Here is a 25865-nt window from a genome sequence, read left to right as displayed (position 1 = left end):
TCATCCGATTGATGACCTGAACCACCCCCATGTTGTCGCAATTGATGCGCAACTTCAAATTACGAAACTCCTCCCCCCACAGCTCCAACGCCAACACTACCGGGAATAATTCCAGCAAAACCAAATTGCCCAACAACCCCGCAACCTCCCAGGAGCGCGGCCAAGGTTCAGCACTCCACCGGCCCCGAAAAAATGCCCCATAACCCGTAGACCCAGCCGCGTCAGTGACCAACTCCACATCGAAGTTGCTCACTGGCCCTGACATCCACATGGCCCGCCCGTTATACGACTCCAAAAATTCATGCCAAGCCCGCAGGTCCTCCCTGTGTTCCTTCCGTAAACGCACAAAATGGTTAGGTCCGGTCACCCCGGCGGTGGCCCCCGACAGCCGTCGGCAGAACACACGGCCCATAGGGATGATCCGGCAAGCGAAATTCAGCTTGCCCAGCAGGGACTGCAGGGCCCGAAGCTGAACCTTCTGCCGGCCCTGCATCCCCGCCAACTCTGCTTGCAGATCCCGTAATTTATTCTCTGGCAATCGACACTCCATTGCCAGCGAATCAATCACTATGCCCAAAAAACTCAACTCCGTAACCGGGCCTTCCGTCTTATCCCCCGCCAACGGCACCCCGAACCTGCCCGCAATGTGCTGCAACGTGGAGAGGAGAATCGCACACACACTGGAGGCAGGCGGGCCCACGCACAGAAAATCATCCAAATAATGGATGACCAACTCCAGGCCCGAAACATCTCTCACCACCCATTCCAAAAATGAGCTAAAAGCTTCAAAATAGGCGCAGGAAATGGAACAACCCATGGGCAGGCACAAATCTACATAGAACTTGCCCCGCCAATGGCACCCCAACAGCCGGAAGCTGTCCGGGTGAACCGGTAGAAGCCGAAACGCCGATTCCACATCCGCCTTGGCCATTAGAGCCCCGCGACCATACCGCCTGACCCACCGAACCGCCATGTCAAAAGACGTGTAGGAAACCGTACACGCCTCCGGGTCAATGAAATCGTTGACCGACCCCCCCTTCGGAAAAGACAGATGATGAATCAAGCGAAACTTCCCCGGCTCCTTCTTAGGAACTACACCCAACGGGGAGACCACCAGGTCCCCCCACGGCTGCACTTCGAAAGGCCCGCCCATCCGGCCCAGCGCCACCTCCTTACCCAATTTGTTATCAACCACCCCCGGGTGATCTAAAGCCGAGCGCAAATTCCTGGCTAACTGCGGCACCCCCTCTAAAGAACAGGGAATCCTAAAACCGTCCCGAAAGCCCGAAATCAACCCTCGCACCGCCTCACCATCCGGATACCTATTTAGGAAAGGAAGCATCCTTCCCAGGTTCACCGGCGTCATCCCTTTTGTGACCGGCATCGCCGGCGCGCTTACCCTTTTTGAAACAGCGGGACAGGGGGTGGGTGCCGCCGCACCCGGAGCACTCATGCTTGAAACGGCACGCTCCCCCGAATTTACAAGCCCCTTCATTAAAGGGCCAGCACACCCCCCACTTTTTTCCGGCCGGCAGCCCCGAGGACGACGCACTCCCGGCCCCCCCCTGAAGAAACGGAGTGGGCGTCCGCGGCGCAGACATAAGCCTCATCCATAGGCTTATGTCCTTGTGATCCCAGCGCAGTTCAGCCCGCACCGCCTTCCGCTGACGAAACTGCTCATCATAGCGCAGCCACGCCAACCCCCCATACACTCGATGAGCCTCACCAATCGCGTCCAGGTAAAAAAATAACGCCGAGCAATGCTCGGGGTTCTTTTCCCCTATCACGCTAGCCAAGATAGCGAACGCCTGAAGCCAATTCGCAAATGTGCCGATACCTACGCTTCTCCTCGTCGTCCTTCTTGGAACTGTCCGGCTTGACCCTATCCAAGTTAAACTTCTCGAGGGGGAGTAAAGAGAAAATCTCCACATACTCACCCTTGCCGATCTTGTCCCTCACCTCCTGCTTCAAATGCGCCCCCAACGGGCCCTCGAAGCAAACATAAACTTCGCACCGGGCAGCATCCGCGAGCCTAACCAGATCGGACCGCGCCCCCGGGTCCGCAGGCTCCGGGGGGACCCCCGAGCCCCCAGCCCCCGCATCCACGCTCCCCGACGCCACCGCAGGCGGTGCGTCCCGCGCAGGCACAGCCTCTGACCCCCCGGCCCCCCCAGTACTCAGCCAGGGGCCCACCTGAGGCGACCCCGAGCCCCCAGCAAACTTACCAACGAGGGCCTGCAGCCCCTCCAACAGCTCCTGCAGCGGACCCGAGGGCCCCCCCGAGGCTACTGGCCCCACCCCCCCAAAGGACCAGCCGAAACCCCCCCATGTCATCCCGGGACCCCGTGGGCCCCGAACCCCCCTGAGACACCCCCATCAGACCACGCAAAGCTTCCGCCAGCAATGTAGACTCGCGCAACTTACCTGGCCCCCCCGGGGCCCCGCCGACCTGAACCGGTCCGGGCGCAGCAAAGGACACCTCCTCCTCCTGGGACAGCTCGCTCTCGGACCCGACCTCACCAGCGCGCACCGGGGACGCCGCCATCCCACTGTGCTCCGAGTGGTCCTTCCGGTCCATGCGATCCGGGACTGCAGGCAATGTCCTCCTCCCCCGCCGCCCCCGGCATGCCGGCGTCTGAAACCGGCCCTGCCAGGCACCTTGGCGGCCCTCTGTGACCCGCCCTCCCCCCCTCCATCATGCGGCCCCCCCGAGGCACCCCCGCCCCCCACCGCGCGGATCACCGCTCCTGAGCCCGCAGGCTGCTGATCCACCGCCATGCGCACCCCCCCTGACCCCCAAACCCCGAGCCACCCGCCCTCCCCCCCTCCTCCACCGGGCCCCGTTCAGGCCCGGCGCCATTGCCACGCTGCCGCGAAGCCCCGCCCCCCTCCGGTCGGCGGCGCAACGACCGCCCGGACCGGGGAGAGCCGAGTACCGGTCGTTTTGCCGGGGGGACCGAACGGTCCTCCCCCGGGCTCCGGGAGTCACGAGGTGGCCGAGGTGTAGGCCCAGGGGAAAAACGCGCCGGAGGCCGAGACCTCCGCGCGCGCAGCTGCACCTCACCTGTCCCGCCGCCGTCCTCCTCGCCGTCCGCCAGGTCACCCACGCAGTCCCGCAGCCAGTCCGTGCTGTGTACCTCCGCTGCCCGTCGCAGCCGCGCGAAGAGTCCCTCCAGGTCAGCCATAGCAGAGGAGCAGCGAAAAACTGCCTCCTCTGTGTCACGCTGGGCTCCGAATGATCCCTTAAAGCCACACCCCTCCCTTTTATATGACCCCTCCCCTACACTGAACTTGTTTCCTGCAAACCTTTTTCCTCAGCTCCACCCATAAAGCTTAACCCTCTGTGTCCCTCATCCACACTGTCATGTCCAGCACTCCTTATATCATTGCATTCTTAATCCGTGCTTCTCTGGAAGGACATAATTCCTTATCTCCATACTGATTCTTCCTCACTGACCAACAATAACATGACAGCTCATTACCTTTGCCCCAGCCAGCCGAGAACAGGGGCACACACTTATTGCAAGTGACCACAAGATAAAGTAGGTAACAAGTAGAGAATGGCCCAATGTTCGAGTCGAACTTATGTTGTGTGTTCATTTGTTCATAGAACAAACGAAAATATAGAGCGTTCACGGGACGTTCCCCCGCCAACGAGTGCCCCATAATGCACTGTGAGATCACAGTGCATTGATGGGTGCTAATTGGCCAAAGCATGCTTTGGTCAATCACGCTGCAAAGTCAGATAGAATGACTCACCCTAATAAACGGGGATCATCTGGAGGACTTGTGCTGTATCTGTCATTCCACAAAGCCATGTGTGGATCAACATACCAGGAAGATGCCCAGCAGTTGGTATAACAGTATGCTAGCAAAAATAAGTATAATTTATTGGACATAAGATTATTTGAAAATGGAGGACAAAAAATGTAAATTCAAAACCTCCACCACACATCATACATAACAACGTTGTTATAAATGAATTAAAATTCAACACTTATAGAGTTCAAGAAGCCAAGACTCATAGGGATGGGTAAATAGCAGTAATAGCTGTAAAGCGCCGCTAAAATTAGTGGCGCTTGACCGCTGACGCCCCCCTGCCCCAGTGTGAAAGTAGCCTTATTACCCACTTTCCGCCTGCCCACCGTAAAATGACGGAGGGGCGGTGTGGTTCTTGTCCTAGGACGACGTTATATGACATCGTCCCAGAACATCCACTCTTGCGTGCCTACAGGGGCACGCAGCGTGGCGATCATGGCCGCACCATGTTGCTAGGACACGGTGCAACCCCGATCTCTATAAAGAGCAGTGGCCATGGCTCTTTAACCATGTGATCAGCTGCTTCCAATTACAGCTGGTCACATGTAAACATGGAAATGTCGATAATCGACTCTCATCCCCTTACACTGACAGAGTGTGTGGTGAGGAGAGCCGATCAGCGGCATCTCCTCGCAGGGGACATCGAGACATGTAATCAGGGCACTGATCATCAGTGCCCTGATTACAGTAAAGCACCACCACTGCGAGCAATCAGTGCCCACCAGTGGCAGCTATATGTGCTCACAAGTGTCACCAATCAGTGCCCATCAATGCTGGCTATCAGATTCACCTATCGGTGCTGCCCATCAATTCCCATAATTGCTGCCCTTCAGTGCCACCACCCATCAATGCCCATCAGTGCTGCCCATCCGTGCCGCCTATCAGTGCCCACCCAGGCTGCCTATTAGTGCCACCTATCAGTGCCCACCAGTGCCACCCATCAGTTCCGCCTATCAGTGCTCATCAGTGCCACCTAATCAGTGCCCATAATTGCCACCTCATCAGTGCAGCCTATCAGTGGCTGTCAGTGCTGCCTCATCAGTGCACATCAGTGAAGGAGAAAATTACTTATTTACAAAATTTACTGACAGAAACTAAGAAAAACTTTTTAACATTTTTGGTCTTTTCTTTTTTTTGCAAAAAATAAAAAACCCAGCAGTGATTAAATACCACCAAAAGAAAGTTCTATATGTGTGAAGAAAATGATAAAAAATGTCACGTGGTGACAGCGCTGAAAGCTGCAAATTGGCCTAGGCAGGAAGGGGATGAAAGTGCTCTGTAAGCAATTGGTTAAAAAATGAAAAAAGTGTCCCGCCACCTGACGGACCCGAAAAATAGGAAAAATGGAAAACGCTCCACCTCCCGTGGACTGCTCTCTCTTCACTTTGACAGCTCTTATATAGGCAAGGGCAGGGCCACCCGGTGACATAACCGGGTGACCCTGCCCCCTTCTGACCTTATGTGAGGTCCCCCCCTTGCCCACAGCACCAATTTTGGCACGGGGTTCCATTTAAAATCCATATGGACTGGGAGGGGTGGACTTTACACAGTTTTTTTCCCCATTTTTTAAAATCTGTATTGCTGGGGGTCGGCAAAACATTACAGCCGCAAGCAAATTTAAATTATATTTTTTCCTTTAGAAATGTCATTATTACCGCGGCATTTTCTATAAATTGTACAGATGCGCCACTTTACAGGCAGACTAGGGGGACCCCCTGCACGATATTTAAAGGAATATTTAATTTTTATTGTTTCACTTTAAGCATCATTAAAATCGCTACTCCTTTAAAAAACTATTGTTTTAAAAACTTTTTTTGCATTGATACATGTCCCCTAGGGCAGTACCCAGGTCCCCATACATTTTTCTATGGCAATAACTTGCACATAAGCCTTTAAAACAACGACTTTTCATGATTTTTGATGTCCATGTCCCATAGACTTTAATAGAGTTTGCATGTTCGGTAGAACTTTTTACCTGTTCGAGATGTTCTGGTGCGAAATTAACCGGGGGGTGTTCGGCCCATCCCTAGTGGCAAGAAAACATGAGTTTCTCTGCTTTATTATTAAAAACTGACCACACCAAGCTTGGGAGCACAGCATGATCAGTTCTCTAGCTGTGCTGGGAACTTAGTGTGCTCTCCTCCAATGATTAGACTTATGCTGAAGGCCCCCCACCCCCCGCTGCCAGTATTTTACTGGGTAGTTCAGTGTGCTGCTTTTGCTCCCTCCAGCTCCTATGAATCTGAGAAACAGAGGGAGTGTAATCACTTAAATAAAAAGAGGAAAAGGTTTTTATAATGTTTTTTCTATCTATACACAAATGTTTTGCCTTTAACCAGTTCCCGACCGGCGCACGCCGATGTACATCGGCAGAATGGCACGGGCAGGCATATTGGCGTACAGGTACATCCATTTTTAAATGCCGCCCGCAGCGTGCTCGAGTGGCGGTCGGGACCCCCGTGAGTCCGGTCGCGGGTCCCGCGGACTTGATCGCCACGAGGATACCTGCGATCGTCTCACGGGGCGGTTGAACGGGGAGATGCCATTGTAAATAGCATCTCCCCATTCTGCCTATCAACAAGTGACACTGATCTCTGCTCCATGTGATTGGAGCAGAGATCAGTGTTCACTAACACAAAACCCAGCCCCCCACAGTTAGTAACACGCCCCTAGGAACACTTAACCCCTACACTGCCACCCCCTGGTTAACCCCTTCACTGCCAGTGTCATTTACACAGGAATCAATGCATTTGTATAGCATTGATTGCTGTATAAATGACAATGGTCCCAAAAATTTGTCAAAAATGTCCGATGTGTCCGCCATAATGTCGCAGTCACAATAAAAATCGCTAATCGCCACCATTACTAGTAAAAAAATAATATTAGTAAAAATGCCATAAAACTGTCCCCTATTTTGTAAACGCAAAAACTTTTGCGCAATCCAATCAATAATCTCTTATTGCTTATTTTTTTTCCCAAAAATATGTAGAAGAATATGTATCGGCCTAAACTGAGGGAAAAAAATGTTTTTTTATATATTTTCGGGGGATATTTATTATAACAAAAGTAAAAATGATGCGTTTTTTTCAAAATTGTCCCTCTATTTTTGTTTATAGCACAAAAAATAAAAACTGCAGGGGTGATCAAATACCACCAAAGGAAAGCTCTATTTGTGGTAAAAAAACATGACGTCAATTTTGTTTGGGAACCATGTCGCACGTCCGCGCAATTGTCAGTTAAAGCGACGCAGTGCCGAATCGCAAAAAGTGGTCTGATCTTAAGCCAGCAAAATGGTCCGGTCTGAAAGTGGTTAATTGGTGAGGGTGTACATATACTTTAAGGTAAAAAAGAAAACGTTTTGCCTTTAGAACCAGTTTAGTAAAATGTGTTATGATACCCTGGTGATCAGTTGGATCAATAATCTGCCACCACCTAACAGAGTACTTTTTTCACAGGAACGCTGACGCTGGCGATAGTTAATGAAATGAGTAATCTCTCCACTCGAGCTGCAGTGTTTGTGATCATTGGCTGTTTGAACTGGACTAATTTCTATTTAATTGGGATGGCCTTTCCCTACATACAGGTGAGTATATGACATTATGGCAGCAATGTCTCAGAATAATGACCCTTTTCACATTTATATAGTGTAATAAAAACAAATATTGCAATGCAAGAAATAATTAAGACTCCAATGCTCCTCATATCAAATTTTAAACCAAGTTTTGAAAAAGCGACTCTACTACGTTTATACTGTTTACCATTTAACCTGTGTACAAACGTATGTCTTTTGGGGTATACAGTGAGTGGTTGGGCACATGATACCATATCCCACTTTGTTTTTATTCTGTTCCCTATTTTCCAGGCTGCTCTGGGCGATTTCTGTTTTCTCATCTTCTTTTTCGTTATTGTGGCCTCAGGGACCTTCCTCTTCTTTGTCCTTCCTGAGACAAAGGGAAAAACTTCCCAGCAAATCACTTTGGAATTCAACAGATTGAACTTCAGAGGCCAGAAACCACAAAAATCAATAGAGCTTTCCACCTGTTTGTGAGCCAATGTGAACTGTCCACATAATGTGATAATATCGTATTATTTACTAGACAACATTCTACTGATGTATATGTGGCCTTGTTGACTCCTATAAACAACAAATTAGGGAAAAGGTCTAATATACTAAAAATGATTGTGTTGATAGATCTTTGTTTTTTCATAAAGTAAAAATTCACATAAAAAATTATAAAGGTCCTGTGCTTGTTGAAATAGTGTTGTAATCTTAATGAGAAAAGCTGCTCACACAAAATAACTGTATATCCCTTCTACCTATAGGATCAGCAGTTATTTCACAGAAATGAAAGTGATTCTAAATGTAAACATTTTTTTCTTTAAAATAACAAACATGTTAAAATGACCTACTCTGTGTAATAGTTTTGCACAGAGCAGCCCCAATCCTCCTCCTCTCAGATTGTGCTGGTGCTCCTAGGTCCTAGGCCCCGGCTCCCACTCCCTCATATCACTGGCTGTAATTGACGGCAACAAGAGGCAATGGCTTCCACTGCTGTGTCTGAGCCAATGAGGTGGGAGAGAGCAGACAGAGCCTCTGCTCTCATGCACATAGCTGGATTGAGATTGAGTTCAGGTAAATATGGGGGGAGGGGGGGCTGTTCATGCAGAAGATTTTTTACCATAATGAATAGAATGTATTAACCACTTTAGCTCTGGAAAGTTTTACCCCCTTCATGACCAGGCCATCTTTTGCTATTCAGCACTGTGCGAAACAGTGCTACACTGGTGATCATGCAACACTGTACGCAAATGAAGTATATTCTTTTTCAGACAAAAGAGAGCTTTCTTTTGATTGCATTTGCTTACAACTGGGTTTTTTATTTTTTTATTATATAAGCGGAAAAAATATAAAAAAATTGAAAATGTAGGGAAAAAAATGATATTTTCTACTTTCTGTTATATACTCCTATCAGTGTTTTCCTTCATGAATAACTTCTAACAAGTTCTCCAACACACAATATAAAACCAGCCTGAATTTTGTGTCCTGGGAGGTTGCTATAAATAGATTAGCACAGAGCTAAACTATTCAGGAAATAGCTCCGCAAGTCTCTGCCTGTCTCTGACTATGTGGAGTGGGGGTGTGTGCCTTTCCTCCAATCAGCTGTCTTGGTTGCGTGCTCAGACTTCACACTTAGTGCTGAACAGAAAGAGAAAATCTCTTAACATGATGTGCACATTCTAAAGAATATATAAAGCTGAAGACAGCAGATACACATGTAAAACTTATGTAGGAAGCTTTGTTTCATCTCTGTATCATCTGAGGCTGTTCACTACACTGGGTATACGTGAGGGTTTACATCCACTTTAAATTAATTAGTAGGTATACAATAGATTTATTCCTTGCTGTCTTTTCAGGCAGCCCTCCAAATCCAATCTTTTTAGGACTTACTCAGATACACTATATTACCAAATGTATTGGGACGCCTGCCTTTATACACACATGAACTTTAATGGCATCCCAGTCTTAGTCCGTTGGGTTCAATATTGAGTTTTCCCACCCTAAAACAGCTTTAACTCTTCTGGGAAGGCTAACCACAAGGTTTAGGAGTGTGTCTATGGGGAATGTATGACCATTCTTCCAGAAGCACATTTGTGAAGTTAGACACTGATGTTGAAGAGAAGGCCTGACTCCCTGTCTCCACTCTAATTCATCCCACTGACATAACACATGTATGAAGTGAATCTGGGATCGACAACTACAAGCATTCTTTTTTTATCTGTGAAATTTTGACAATACAGGACTCAGGAGCGCATGAAGGCAATGGAGGAGAGGAAAGGTCAAGGTAGGCTATGAAGAGGGTGCAGGAGATCATCACCAGCACCGTGATAGAGAGCACTGACACCAGCACCGTGATATAGAGCACTGACACCAGCACCGTGATATAGAGCACTGACACCAGCACCGTGCACCACAACCCTATATATTGTACACCTATACCAGTCCTTACAAGGACCTTTGTGGACCTAGTAGCTAGTGATTTGCAGACTGTACCTCAGTCCCTACACTGATAAAAGACTGCTGCAGAAACCAGCAGTTATCTGCAGCACAGCCCTGCACCAGCACCCTATATATTTACACCTATACCAGTCCTTACAAGGACCTTTGTGGACCTAGTAGCTAGTGATTTGCAGACTGTACCTCAGTTCCTACACTGATAAAAGACTGCTGCAGTATAGGGCAGCAGTCAGCAGCAGTGCACCACAACCCTATATATTGTACACCTATACCAGTCCTTACAAGGACCTTTGTGGACCTAGTAGCTAGTGATTTGCAGACTGTCCCTCGGTCCCTACACTGATAAAAGACAGCCGCAGAAACGAGCAGTAATCTGCAGCACAACAATGCACCAGCACCCTATATATTGTACACCTATACCAGTCCCTAAAAGGACCTTTGTGGATCTAATAGTAATAGCTAGCTAGTGATTAAACTGACTGTCCCTGCTGCACACAGCTTCTTGACCCTACACTGACAAAAGACAGCTGCAATCACCAGCACAGCAGTGCACTGAACCCTATATACTGTACTACACCTATACCAGTCCTTAAAAGGACTTTTGTGCACCTAATAGCTAGTGATTTGTGTCACTACAGTCTCTCCCTGCTCCACACAGCGTCCTGTCCCTACACTGACAAAAGACAGGCTGCTGCAATCACCAGCACAGCAGTGCACTGAACCCTATATTCTGTACTACTCCTATACCAGTCTTTAAAAGGACTTTTGTTGACCTAATAGCTAGCGATTTGTGTCACTACAGTCTGTCCCTGCTCCACACAGCAACCTCTCCCTACACTGACATAAGACAGAATGTAAAATGGCCACCAGATCAGGTCTATTTATAAGGTAGGGGGTATGTCCAATTGTCCATGTGCTGAAATGTCTCAATTGACTGTCCTGTACCCCATGATGGATGTGTCATCATGGGTCAAAGTTCTTTCACACTGTAAACACATATGTCCGCCGGGCGAACAGCAGCAATAGTCCGCCGATCCGGCGAATCGCGAACACGCAAAATTCACCTCGAACCAACCGTCGGGAAAACAGTTCGGCCATCCCTATTTATTGGGACCTAGATGGACTAAAAAGGGGTTCCACATAGGGTTGCCACATTATCCCTTTAATCCAGGATACACATTAATTACACAGGTTCTGTGGCTGATTAAGGTGGTAATTAAACTCACTTGGTTCCTTATCTGCATTAAATCGGCCTCAGAACCTGTGTAATTCATATGTGTCCTGATAGGGATGATGTGGCAACCCTAGTTCCACACTTTGAAAGGGGCTGACCTCTCTGTATTATTTCCATAGATGTAAAATTCATTATTGTCAATAATTAGACTTTGTCAGTTATATTTTTACCCCATCACCATTTCTGATTTTATTTGAATTTAAGTACATGGGTTGGACTAGATGGATGGTCTTTTTTCAACCTTACCAACTATTAAACTATGTCTTTAGAGCCAGAATGCCCAATAGGCATGCTATGTGTGTGCTTGTAGGCACCAGAGTCAAAGAGACAGCTTTACCCTAGACAGACATGTCATATAATACAAAATGGGTCCCACATGTTGTGTGCTTACAGTAAGGTGACCAGATTTTTAAAATGAAATCCGGGGACATATTTTTTTTTTCTTACTAGTAATGGCGGCAATAACAGCGTGTCAAGTCTTACTCCCCGGGCCCCGTCTACTACTAGGTGGGGAACGGAGGAAAATCACTCCGCCAGGGAAGGCAAGGAGATAACCAGGTAGGTGGCTGGCTGGGACTTGAGCCAAGGCAGAAGAACATGTGAGCAGCTCCAACCAGCACATGATCATCAGAAAGGAGCACAGATAATGGAAAAAATACACTCCCCCAAGCGAGTAGGAGCGGCAGAGCGAGAGGGGTGTAATTCAGATTTTTTTATTTTTTTATTCTGCACTGACTGTCTTTGAAATTGCCCCAGCCCCTGTTCAAATCCAATCCGGGGACAAAACCGGGGACAGACTTGGCCCAGGGACAGTGTCCTCAATCCGGGGACTGTCCCCGGAAACTGGGGATGTCTGGTCACCCTAGATTACAGGCTCTTGTGGAGAAAACCTGCATTGAATTTATATGTATTTCAACATGCTGGATTTCCTGCTGAATGGCTGGAAAAAGGAAAATAGTAGAGTTTGGGGTGAACTAATAATTTATGGATGTATAGTAAATGAATCATGCTAAGAGTCATAGATCATCTACAGCTAGAGGATTAGTATTGCCCAGGACTGGCACACAGTCATGTCATAGCAGGTAGATGAACTTTATTAATGGTTTTGCTGAGTCACATTGATGAAGAAAAATCAAGTTGGTTACTGATTACAATTTCTGCTCTATTTTGAGTACCTTTGCTCCAGTTACATCACAATAAGATCTCTATAAAATATTTACAGCAATAAATATACAGGGAAAACATCTCCCAACAAAGGTATATCACTTCACAATATTCCCCCAAATTGTGTTTTAGTAATATTGCATTTTGTGTCATTGCCTTTGTAGTAGAAATTATGTTTATTCAAAATATGTTGTTTAAATGCCTGTTTCAACTACACTTGATATGGTATATGTACCATTTACGGTATATACATGAACGTTACATATCTAAATGTTGCAGTGCACATAAGTGCATCGTACCCTTTTTAAATTCTATTACTTTTTTTCTGTATACTCTGGGTCGAGGCAACAGTTTTATAATACACACATGTTGATGTATATAAATAAATTATACAGTTGTCCTGCTGGCTGAAAACATTTGTGAACAGTCAACACCAAAAAATATACTGTATATATTTCCTGGCCCATCCTCCCGTCAGCACACAATGGGTTAACATCTCCTCTGGAGCCCCATATTACCACCTGTATAGCTGAATAAAAGACATCCCCTCCCCAACTAAGATGGTCTTTTTTTTGGTCTGCTCCTGTTAATTGCTGCATCCCCCCTACCGAACTTACCCCTCCATGTTCATCCTCTCATTGAGTTTGGAAGACCGAGAATGCTGAAGGTAAATCTTTTTTTTAAAACTGGGTGCCTTTTTGTGCCAAGGCTATGGACAAAATGATGCTTAAACAGCATTGATATTGTACAGGTTTGGTATTATAAGAGCTCTGCAATGTTATCATTGTCTCTCCCTTTGGTTGTTATTTTTTCCTCTCTTTATATGCAGCACGCTGCACTGCTGTCCTGGCTTTATTGTTAGTCTGAGAGTGGCTGTGAATGGTGTCACAGGGTGCAGGAAAATGGGCAGCACAGGATGGGACTGCCAGTCGCCATGCAATGGTGTAATGATCTTGGGGGTCTGCAGTCGTGAGGGCTTCGCTCCCTCTCTCTATGCAGTCCTGCCAGGTCAAAGACTCAGATTCTGACTCTCCTGCCTGTCCCTGGATGTGCTGTCCTCGCTCCCTTGCTATGCTGTGTACTCCTCTGGGCTTGACAGCCTGAATGTTTTTTGGTCTCAGAATCTAAGATCCCATACACACTATGCAACTTTTGTTGTCTGGTTTCCTATAGATTTGGCGGAGCCATGTAGTGCAAGGACCTGCCCGATTGCATACAAATCGAGACTCTTAGACCCCTTTCACACAGAGGGCGTTTTGCATTCACTATAGCGTTAGAAATTGCACCTACAATCCGCCCTTAAACTGCTGCTCCGTTGTCTCCAGTGTGAAAGCCCTCGGGCTTTCACACTGGAGCGGTGCGCTGGCAGGACGTCAGCAAAAGTCCTGCCAGCAGCTTCTTTGGATCGGTGTGTTTACCGCTCCTCCACCGCTGCTCCCCATTGAAATCAATGGGACAGCGCTGCAATACCGCAGGCAAAACGCCTCTATTACGGTGTATTGCGGGCGATTTTAACCCTTTCTCGGCCACTATCAGGGGTTAAAAGTGCCCCGAAATGGCCGAAATGCGCTGCAAATCCGACAATAAAACACAGCTTTTTAGCAGCGTTTTACCGCCGACGCTATGGACGGCTTGGTGTGAAAGCCATCTTAAGGTTTGACCTCTTGTTATGTGGTTTTGGTGAATCTGAGGGAAGAAATCCAGAGAAGATTGTATAGTGTGTGTCCAGCTTAACTATGTCTGCCTTTGGAAATGCTGTCTAAAGTGAGTGGATGAAAGCAGATAGCTCTTAAAGAGACAGGGTCACATGTATTAATTTTTTTTTTTTTTATTGTTGGTGAGAGGTAATATGCTTTTCTCTATATATTTTGTGCAAATATGAGCTTTCTACACCTGTTAGTGGCATAGAAGATTAGCGAAGGTAGGAGGGGGCTACGTGGGACATGGTTCTTAAAAGAATGCCCAAGGAGATTATGCAAATTAGGGATTTTACATTTTGTTTTGTTTTTTTAGGAGCAGAAACCCTGAACACAAAAGGCTCCAAAAGACATAAGACCTGCTAACAATCCTCTTATCTAGTGATGGGCGAACGCGGCCGATAGTTCGCGAACCATAACGTTCGCGGCGGGCCCCATTGACTTCAATGGGAGGCGAACTTTGCAAACCTACAGGTCAAATTTGCAGCCACAAAATAATTACTAGCTGTGCAAACATAGTCCCACCACATGGCCAATGACATAACACATGTAAGAGGTGAATCTGGGATTGACAACTACAAGCATTCTTTTTTTATATGTGAAATTGTTGTGACAATTCAGGACTGTGGAGCGCATAAAGGCAATGGAGGAGAGGGAAGGTCAGGGTAGGCAAAGAAGAGGGTGCAGGAGATGATCACCAGCAGCGTGACATACAGCAATGACACCTGCACCGTGATAGAGTCACCTGACACCAGCACCGTGATAGAGCGCACTGACATCAGCAGCGTGACATACAGAAATGACACCTGCACCGTGACAGAGTGATCTGACACCAGCACCGTGATAGAGAGCACTGACATCAGCAGCGTGACATAAAGCACTGACACCAGCACCGTGATATACAGCATTGACACCAGCGCCGTGATATACAGCACTGACATCAGCAGCGTGACATACAGCAATGACACCTGCACCGTGATAGAGTGATCTGACACCAGCACCATGATAGAGAGCACTGACATCAGCAGCGTGACATAAAGCACTGACACCAGCACCGTGATATACAGCACTGACACCAGCACCATGATAGAGAGCACTGACATCAGCAGCGTGACATAAAGCACTCACACCAGCACCATGATATACAGCACTGACACCAGCACCGTGATATACAGCACTGACACCTGCACCGTAAGCAGCCCCAGGAGGAAGTCAGCATAGCACAGGGATGGTGGGAGCCCCTCATAATGAGCATAGCACAGGGATGGTGGGAGCCCCTCATAATATGCACAGCAGAGGTACAGCCCCAGGAGGAAGTCATCACAGCACAGGGATGGTGGGAGCCCCTCATAATAAGCAGCCCCAGGAGGAAGTCAGCACAGTACAGGGATGGTGGGAGCCCCTCATAAAAAGCAGCCCCAGGAGGAAGTCAGCACAGCACAGGGATGGTGGGAGCCCCTCATAGTGAGCATAGCACAGGGATGGTGGGAGCCCCTCATAATATGCACAGCAGAGGTACAGCCCCAGGAGGAAGTCAGCACAGCACAGGGATGGTGGGAGCCCCTCATAATAAGCAGCCCCAGGAGGATGTCAGCATAGCACAGGGATGGTGGGAGCCCCTCATAATAAGCAGCCCCAGGAGGAAGTCAGCACAGCACAGGGATGATGGGAGCCCCTCATAATGAGCATAGCACAGGGATGGTGGGAGCCCCTCATAATATGAACAGCAGAGGTACAGCCCCAGGAGGAAGTCAGCACAGCACAGGGATGGTGGGAGCCCCTCATAATGAGCATAGCACAGGGATGGTGGGAGCCCCTCATAATATGCACAGCAGAGGTACAGCCTCAGGAGGAAGTCAGCACAGCACAGGGATGGTGGGAGCCCCTCATAATAAGCAGCCCCAGGAGGAAGTCAGCACAGCACAGGGATGGTGGGAGCCCCTCATAATAAGCAGCCCCAGGAGGAAGTCAGCACAGCACAGGGATGGTGGAAGCCCCTCATAAAAAGTCGCCCCAGGAGGAAGTCAGCACAGCACAGGGATGGTGGGAGCCCCTCATAGTGAGCATAGCACAGGGATGGTGGGAGCCCCTCATAATATGCACAGCAGAGGTACAGCCCCAGGAGGAAGTCAGCACAGCACAGGGATGGTGGGAGCCCCTCATAATAAGCAGCCCCAGGAGGATGTCAGCATAGCACAGGGATGGTGGGAGCCCCTCATAATAAGCAGCCCCAGGAGGAAGTCAGCACAGCACAGGGATGATGGGAGCCCCTCATAATGAGCATAGCACAGGGATGGTGGGAGCCCCTCATAATATGAACAGCAGAGGTACAGCCCCAGGAGGAAGTCAGCACAGCACAGGGATGGTGGGAGCCCCTCATAATATGCACAGCAGAGGTATAGCCTCAGGAGGAAGTCAGCACAGCACAGGGATGGTGGGAGCCCCTAATAATAAGCAGCCCCAGGAGGAAGTCAGCACAGCACAGGGATGGTGGGAGCCCCTCATAATAAGCAGTCCCAGTAGAAATATGACACCGCTCAACCTCTTCAAACAGGAGGGTACAGGCATATAGTACGGTGTGCTTTTTTTGGACAAGGAAGTGAGCCAAATGAAGAAAGAAGGTCTGTGTGCTCGATTAAAAAAATCGTTGTTTAGACATATACATGGTCTACTGGTCACATGTGTTGCATTCCTCCGAGATCCATGCCTCATTCATTTTTAGAAATGTGAGGTAGTTAACACTGTCGTGAGCTAGGCGAGTACGCTTATCGGTCACGATCCCCCCTGCTGCGTTGAACGTCCTTTCGGACAGGACACTGGACGAGGGGCAAGCCAACAGTTCCATTGCAAATTGGGCAAGCTCTGGCCAGAGGTCAAGCCTGCTCACCCAGTAGTCCAGGGGTTCATCACTCCTCAGAGCATCCACATCGGCCATTAACCCGATGTAGTCGGACACCTGACGGTCTAGGCATTCCCTGATGCTGGATCCGGATGACACCTGTCGATGGGTCGGCTGAAAGAATGACCTCATATCCGAAGTCACCAACACATCTTCAAACCGGCCTCTTCTTGCAGGCGCTGTTAGATTATTACCCGCAATTCCTTCTCTGGGAGTGGGAATTGCTCCTCTGCCAGCGCACGCAAAAGCAGAATGCAGCATCTCTCGAAGCAAGGCCTGGAAGTGCTCCATTCTGACAGCCCTCTGTGACGGCGGTAACATTTCCGCCATTTTGTGTTCGTACCGGGGGTCTAAGTACGTTGCCACCCAGTACTGGTCCTTGACCCTTATGCTTTTTATACGGGGGTCCCTATTAAAACACTGGAGCATGAAGGCCCCCATTTGCACTAAACTGGAAGTGGTGTGGTGGCCTGGCTCCTGCTCATCATCCAGGATATTGTTGTCCTCTTCATTCTCCTCTCCCCATCCACGCACAACAACAGGGATCCCAGAAAGGTTTAAAGCATGCTCTTCTTGCTCCTCCTCATCCGCCCCGGCACCATCCTCCTCTGACTCCTCTTTAGACTCCTGTTGTTCACTTGTCTCAGATAGAGAAGCCCCCCTGGGAATTCATCCAGCATTGCGACTTCCTCATCTTCCCGCTCCTCCACAGCTTGATCAATGACACGACGCAATGCACGCTCCATAAAGAAGGCATAAGGTATGATGTCACTGATGGCGCCATGGCTGCGACTGACCAGTTTGGTGATCTCCTCAAATGGCCGCAGAAGTCTGCATGCGTCGCGCATGAGCAGCCACTGGCGCGGTGAAAAAAACCCCAGCTCCCCAGAACCTGTTCTGCCGCAGAGTTCATGCAGGTAGACGTTAACTGCACGTTTCTGCTGGAGCAGCCTATCAAGCACATAGAAGGTTGAGTTCCATCGCGTCGGGCAATCGCAAATAAGACGTCTGACCGGCAGATTGTGTCGCCGCTGAATGTCAGCAAGGCGAGCCATGGCCGTGTAAGATCTTCTGAAATGGGCCGAGATTTTCCTTGCCTGCCGCAAGATATCCTGGACCCCAGGGTATTTGACAACGAATCGCTGCACGACCAAGTTTAAGACGTGTGCCATGCATGGCACGTGCGTCATTTTGCCCTGTTTCAATGCACTAAGCAGATTGGCACCGTTGTCACACACCACTTTACCAACTGTCAAATTGAGCGGTGTTAGCCACTGATCTGCCTGTAAACGGAAAGCTGAAAGGAGTGCCGGGCCAGTGTGGCTCTTGGCTTCCAGGCACAACAGACGCAGCACGGCATGTCAAATAGGTTCTGGGGAGCTTGGGCTGCGCAGCGGAAGAGACGCTAGCAGCGGAAAAGGAGGAGTCAGCCGAGGAGGAGAGGGAAGAGGATGGAGGAGGAGGAGGAGAAGAAGAGCCAGGCCTGCATGCAATCCGTGGCGGTAAAACCAAATCTACACGGGTGCCACGGGTTACATGCTTGACGGCCGTCAGAAGGTTCACCCAGTGGGCAGTAAAAGTGATATACCTTCCCTGCCCGTGTTTGCTAGACCACGTGTCTGTGGTCAGATGTATCTTGGCACCGACACTGTGTGCCAGAGATGCATTCACTTGCCGCTGAACATGTCCATATAGCTCTGGGATGCCCTTCTCTGAGAAATACTTCCTTCCTGGAACCTTCCATTGTGGTGTTCCAATGGCCACAAATTTTCGAAAGGCCTCCGAGTCCACCAGTTTATATGGCAGTAGTTGGCGGGCTATCAGTTCTGACAAGCCAGCCGTCAAGCGTTGGGCAAGAGGATTATCCGGCATCATCATTTTTCTACGCTCGAACATTAGGCCCACGGAAGCCTGCCTTTTTGCAGAAAAACGTGAGCTTGGCATGATGGAGGGTGGAGTGGAGGACAATTGCGAGGAGAGAGGAGAAGGAGAAGTAGAAGACGAGTATGGACGGTGAGAGCCTGGAGTGTGGCTTTGTGTGTTCCTTTGCTCCCACTGGGCTCGGTGATGGCTGCTCATGTGCCTTCTTAAGGCTGTCGTCCCTAGGTGAGTGTTGGGCTTACCGCGACGAATGCGTTGACTGCAAAGATTGCAGATGGCAACGCTATTGTCAGCAGCGGACACGTTAAAAAAGCCCACACTGCGGAGCCATGTGCCGGCATCCTGGGAGCGTCAGATGTGACCGTACATGGTCGATGACTCGCTCCTGATACATTAGCAGTCTGCTTTGTCCCTCCTGTGCAATGTAAGTTATTCCCGCTTCTCCTCCCTATCTGCTGGTCCATATCTCCCTCTGAACTCCCCTCCTCTTCCTCTCTTGTGGGCACCCACGTGACATCACTAGACACGTCATCATCGACGTCACCTTCCCCACCGCTATAAGTAGAGATCTCGGAGTAGGCAGCAACAGCGGGGACCAACCTCCTCCTTGGGCTGATCTGGGTACTGTCGTCAGACTGCTGAGTGGCGGTTCTTGCTACCTCCTCTTCCTGATCCAATGCCAAGAGTGGCTGCGCATCAGAAATGTCTTGATATGGATCGGAAAATAATTCCTGTGACTCAAGCGGAAGTTATGTGGTGGTGGTGGTGGTGTTGTTGGTGGTAGTGTCTTTGGGGGTGCACATAGCAGAGAGTGAAGAAGAGGGTGCAGATCGAGAGGATGAGGAGGGTGCAGAACAGTGAGGCTGAGTGAGCCACTCAACCAAGTCTGGTGCGTCCTTTAAAGTAATTGAACGCACCTTCTGCAACTTCCCACTTTGGCTCAAGCCTGTTGCTCCTGCCCTACCCCTACCACCCCTGCGGAAGGGCCTGTCTCTTCCTCTGCCTGTCATTTTTCAAATGACCCTGTGACAAAACTCTCAGTCCCTATACTGATAAAGTACTGCTGCAGAATAGGGCAGCAGTCAGCAGTAGTGCACCCCAACCCTATATATTGTGGACCTATACCAGTCCTTAAGGAATAGCAGACTGTACCTCACTCAACCCTATGTACTGTAGTACCCTATACCTTACCATTCCTTATAAGGACCTTTGTGGAACTAGTAGGTTGTGAATGATTAGCAGACTGTACCTCAGTCCCTATACTGATAAAGGACTACTGCAGCAGAAGGGCAGCAGTCAGCAGTAGTGCACCTCAACCCTATATATTGTGGACCTATACCAGTCCTTAAGGAATAGCAGACTGTACCTCACTCAACCGTATGTACTGTAGTACCCTATACCTTACCAGTCATTATAATGACTTTTGTGGAACTAGTAGGTTGTGAATGATTAGCAGACTGTACCTCAGTCCCTATACTGATAAAGGACTACTGCAGCAGAAGGGCAGCACTCAGCAGTAGTGCACCTCAACCCTATATATTGTGGACCTATACCAGTCCTTAAGGAATAGCAGACTGTACCTCACTCAACCCTATGTACTGTAGTACCCTATACCTTACCAGTCCTTATAAGGACCTTTGTGGAACTAGTAGGTTGTGAATTATTAGCAGACTGTACCTCAGTCCCTATACTGATAAAGGACTGCTGCAGTATATTGCAGCAGTCAGCAGTAGTGCACCTCAACCCTATATATTGTGGACCTTTACCAGTCCTTAAGGAATAGCAGACTGTACCTCACTCAACCCTATGTACTGTAGTACCCTAGACCTTACCAGTCCTTATAAGGACCTTTGTGGAACTAGTAGGTTGTGAATGATTAGCAGACTGTACCTCAGTCCCTATACTGATAAAGGACTACTGCAGCAGAAGGGCAGCACTCAGCAGTAGTGCACCTCAACCCTATATATTGTGGACCTACACCAGTCCTTAAGGAATAGCAGACTGTACCTCACTCAACCCTATGTACTGTAGTACCCTATACCTTACCAGTCCTTATAAGGACCTTTGTGGAACTAGTAGGTTGGGAATGATTAGCAGACTGTACCTCAGTCCCTATACTCATAAAGGACTACTGCAGCAGAAGGGCAGCAGTCAAGTATAATATTCTTTCTATATTTGGAAGAAAGAATATTATACGTGTACAAGCCTATTACCGTACCAGTCCTGAAAAGAACCTTTGTGGACCTAATAGTAACAGCTACTGATTAAACTGACTGTCCCTCACTGCCACACACAGCTTCCTGCCTGTCCCTATTTAAACTGACAAAACACAGGCTGCTGGAACAATAACTTGAATATCATTCAAAACGATATCCTGTACTACTTTACCATACCAGCCCCCTGAAAAGGACTTTTGTGGACCTAATAGTAACAGCTAATGATTAAACTGACTGTCCCTGCTGCACACAGCGTCCTGTCCCTCTCTCTACACTGACAAGACAGGCTGCTGCAACAATCACTAGCACAGCAGTGCCTCAAACCTATATCCTGAACTACACCTAACACCTATACCATACCAGTCCTGAAAAGAACTTTTGTGGACCTAATAGCTAGCGATTTGGGTCACTGAAGTCTCTCCCTGCTCCACACAGCAGCCTCTCCCTATAGTGACATACGAAAGAATGTAAAATGGCCGCCGGATCGGGTCTATTTATAAGTTAGGGGGAATGTCCAAGTGTCCATGTGCTGTAATGTCTCAATTGGCTGTCCTGTACCCCATGATGGATGTGTCATCATAGGTCAAAGTTCTTTTACACAGTAAACACAGAAGTCCGCCGGGCAAACGGCGGCAATAGTCCGCCGATCGGGCAGACGAAATTCGCCGCAAAACGACCGCCGGGCGAACCGTTCGGCCATCCCTACTCTTATCCTGACCAGGACAATGACACCTAACAGGTTGTCAAAGCACCCTTGCTGGAAGGTGTTGTGTCTTCAACATCCTCCTGTCTGAAGAACTAGTTTTACCATGCAGTACTTCAATGCAAATGAAAGCTGTTGGAGCAAAGGGTGAGCTCAGATCCTAGCCTAAGTCTCACAGAGGGAACAAGGATTTCCCTCAAGGTCATATATAGATTGTTATCTGGAGGAAGCATCTGGTCACTGGCATTGCACCTATCTGCAGCCTGTGCAAAAATTAGAGATCCCTTAAATGGCGTTGTATGCCAGACCAACCTCTAGCGCCGACTGTAAAATGTCAAGGATATTGGCAAGAGCAAAGAACACAGGAGAGAAAGCTTTGCTGAGCAAACAAAACAAACTTCTTTCATATACCCTCCTATGTAGCGTTCATGGATGATCTTCTGGTCACCAGGATCTGTACAACATCAGATGAGAATCCCTGCACCTCTAGTGTAGCCTATTCCATAGCCAGGCTATTAAAAGTAGTCCAATTGGATTGGGGTGCTGTTACTGACCTTGCCATAATAGAATTCACTTGATCAGAGACAAAAATCTAACAGAAAATTCCTAGGCACCCTGCACCTTGTATGAGTCTTTGGATTGGTATCCTGTTGCAAATATCAGAAGCTGCATGTTCAGTGAAGTCTCCCTGAGAACTACTGCTGGAATGCCACAAAGGGCCAATATTGACATAACCTAACCAATAATTGATTTCGCTTCCCTGGCAAGAAGACCCATTTTAATTAACTAAATGGTTCTTTTCCCACAAAAAGTTGCAAGATGCCACTGCTATATCACTTGCAGTTTATCTGCAACCTTCCTGTTACCAATGCGTGACCTTGCAAGGCGTCAATATACTATACTATATTGTATTATTTAAATCTGAAAGCACCCAAATTTAAATTGAATCCAGGCAGACTCACTCATCCTTAGTCTAGTTTACTGTAACTTTAAGTACTTCCTCTAAAAAAATAAAAAATAAATGTATAGCACAGATTAAAATAAGTGGGGGTGTGTGTGTGTGTTTTTTTTTTTAACTAATCAGTTTCAGTATATTCCTTGCAAAAGTTAATGTTAAAATTTAGACTTTAGAGCATTCCCTTCAGGACAGACTATAATTGAGTTCATCATAAATATTAAGGATGTTGTAACAAACAATAATCTTACAAAAATACACCAGCATAAACAGATGATATAGATATCCAGTTGGCCAAAGTAACCTCAGACTGCATATACAGAATTATATTTACTTATTGGTCAATAATGAAGTAGGAAGTCCAATGAATTAATCATTGTTAACATTTTGTTAAGGCCTCTTGAACATGAGAATAAAAAGCACCATGTTTTTTTTTATCTGAATATAGATGGATTGTTGTCTACTACACAGCTGCCTAAAAATCAGTAATAGAGCCGTAAATAAAATAGAAAATTGTATATTTAAGTGCAGTAATTTATGTATGTACTGTATGTGTTTATGCGCCTATACACATGTGTACTCGTGTATATTGCAATACAGGCAATGAAAAAAAATGTTTACTCTTGTATACGCTTTTACGTGGCTTAATGCAAGGTCTTTATGAAAAATTGTACTCAGGATCTTTTTTTCAACAAGCTTCTGATTGTGAACATCAGTAAATTCTTACGTCTATGTGCAACTGGCCTAATACTGAAAGAATATCATGCAAAGCTGCCACCAGGTGGTGACATAATTTACATTCCTCACCATACATGGTATACAAATTTCCTGTAATTTAGTGCTGGATTATTATTTAACAAAACAATAATTGCACTTATTTTGGTTAATGCTCATTTAGTTAATTTGAAACCATTTGTTATTGATAGAAATGTATATATTTTATATATATATATATATATATATATATATATATATATATATATATAGAAAGGCCAGTATGGTGGCCTGAAATTATGGGTGGAGCCCGGTGGTATATAAGCAGCCGTTCGCCCATCCTTCCTCGTCGGTTCCAGTGCGCGATACCTGATACGTCAGATATCAAGGGCCGACTATCCAGACCAGACGCAGTGAGCCGTTCGTCAGCTCCCGCGTTATTCGTCTCCAATTTTTGACAAACCGTCTCGTCCATCAGCATCCGTAGGTTTCGCCGTCGGAGTGTCATTGTACCCGTCGAATTCGTCGCTACGCCTCGGGCCGGCTGTCGCAGGTAGGGCTTCGGCACCCTCTTTTCATTATGTTTTTGATGTACCGTCATCATGCTTATACTCACGAGCCGCTCGGTCCTTTCATATCGAATGTTTCGGTGGCCTCATACGCATGTCACTATGTTCTACTTTCGATGTAGTCGTTATCATCGTTCGACACGTTCGATTACGCCACGTCAGGCGATTCATTCGCAGGTACGGCAGTCGAAATCGTTCGACTGCCCGAGCATTTCATTTGTAGCGGTCGAATCGTTCGACTCACAGCCGACTGCTTGTTACGACAAGGCAAACAGTCCGCACGTTTCGCTTGGTCTACTCCAGTTCGAATATGTCTCTTCATTCATGCAATTGTGTTATATGTCTCATTTTCATCTCGTTTCATTCATTTCAGTCCCAGTCATTTCTACTGTTTCAAAATCATTTCTGTCACTAGTCGCGCTCCGGCGCGAATCCTGTTGCACCTCCGGTGCACCGATTCGCTTTGAAGTGCCCCAGGGTTCGGCCTCATTTCTGTACATGCTCCAGAGACTGAATCACTCGCAGGATCACGCACGGTCCCCGATTCTGGTCTTTGTCATGGCATACCATTTCTGTCACTTATTACGCTCCAAATCGAGTCTTGTCGCATTCCTCTATGCACCGATTCGTCCTGGTGCGCCCAGCTGCTACGCCTCATTTCGGTACATGCTCCAGAGACGGATTCTCTTGTAAACCTACAGATCAGTCCTTGAATCCTGTCTCTGTCATGGGACATCATTTCTGTCACTTATTACACTCCAATTCGAATCCTGTCGCATATTGTTATGCACCGATTCATTCTGGTGTGCCCAGCTGCTACGCCTCATTTCAGTACATGCGCCAGAGACGGATTCTTTGTTGCTACCATCAGTCCAGTCGTTGATTCCTGTCTCTGTCATGGGATATCATTTCTGTCACTTATTACGCTCCGATTCGAATCTTGTTGCATTTATTGGATGCACCGATTCGTCCCGGTGTGCCCAGCTGCTACGCCTCATTTCAGTACATGCTCCAAAGACAGGATTCATCTGTTAGGTGCATGGGCTCGTCTTCTGATTCCAGTCTTTGTCATGGGTTTCATTTCATTTCACCTATCACGTTCCGGTACGAATAAATCACATTTACGATCCAATTCGTCCCGGCGTGCCCCAGGATTGGCCTCATTTCAGTACATGCTCCAGTTTCCGTTTCGTGCTCGGTCGCAAGTCTGTGGCATGGCGATTCGGATCTCTGTCATGGCAGATTTACTCATTTCACGGTCACGTATCGCTTCCCGCTTCTAGTCCAGTTGATTCTTCAATGTTGGATTCCTATCGGGGGGCCCTTGCTCGTCAGCCTCATTTCACGAAAAAAAAAAAAAAAAAAAAGAGGGGGGAAAATATATATATAATAAAGGGGGTAGGGGGGAAGAGAAGAGAAATTTCATCTGTTTCTTTCATTGGTGTCATTTTTCATCTCATGTCTGAAGTCTCACCTCCACTGTTAGCTAGCCTTCATCAGGTGCGAGTCTCAAACAAAAAACTTCACCTTCATCTCCTCAGGTCAGTCGAGTTCAGTAGGTCCAGCCTGCACCTGGTCGGACGGTGCCTCCTTCGGTAAGCATAAATCATCTAGGGGGAAAACGCCCTTCGGCAAAGCATCCTTCCTTAAAACAGGTATTTCTGTAGGAGTCTCCAACCAGTTATAATCCATGTCACCCCTTGTAGGTCCGTATTAGGAGAAAACCCGGATCAGAGGGAGTAGCCTCATCAGACCCACGTTCTGTTACCATGTCCCAGGCTGACAGCGAGGACCTCACGGCTCCATTATCCCCATCCGTTTCAGAAAATGGCAGTCAAAGGGCCTTCAGAGCATGGACCATTCCCAGGCTGACAGCCGAGCTGAGACGCAGGGGCGTCCCCTTTCCAGCAACAGCCAGAAAGGCAGAGCTTTTCCGGCTCCTGTTTCCTCCCCCCGCGGTGGTGGAGGCTTCGGCTCAGCAGGCCTCATTGGGCTCCA

At 47.8% G+C, this 25865-nt stretch overlaps 1 protein-coding gene across 1 annotated transcript in view; it reads left to right on the top strand.

Annotated features, from left to right (window-relative positions):
* LOC143940336 (solute carrier family 2, facilitated glucose transporter member 9-like) overlaps window positions 1-9797 on the top strand; it is a 59379-nt gene extending 49582 nt beyond the window's left edge. The window contains exons 11-12 of the mRNA XM_077461586.1: window positions 7275-7402; window positions 7682-9797. Of these exons, the coding sequence (XP_077317712.1) occupies window positions 7275-7402; window positions 7682-7867 (314 nt within the window). The 3' untranslated portion in view covers window positions 7868-9797. The remainder of the gene's footprint in view (window positions 1-7274; window positions 7403-7681) is intronic.
* Window positions 9798-25865: the final 16068 nt, after the last annotated feature.

The sequence above is a fragment of the Lithobates pipiens genome, unplaced genomic scaffold, assembly GCF_037356315.1.
Source record: "Lithobates pipiens isolate NorthernLeopardFrog02 unplaced genomic scaffold, aLitPip1_a1.2 Scaffold_3, whole genome shotgun sequence".
NCBI classification, from domain to species: Eukaryota; Metazoa; Chordata; class Amphibia; order Anura; family Ranidae; genus Lithobates; species Lithobates pipiens.
This window is presented reverse-complemented; position numbering and strand designations above follow the sequence as displayed.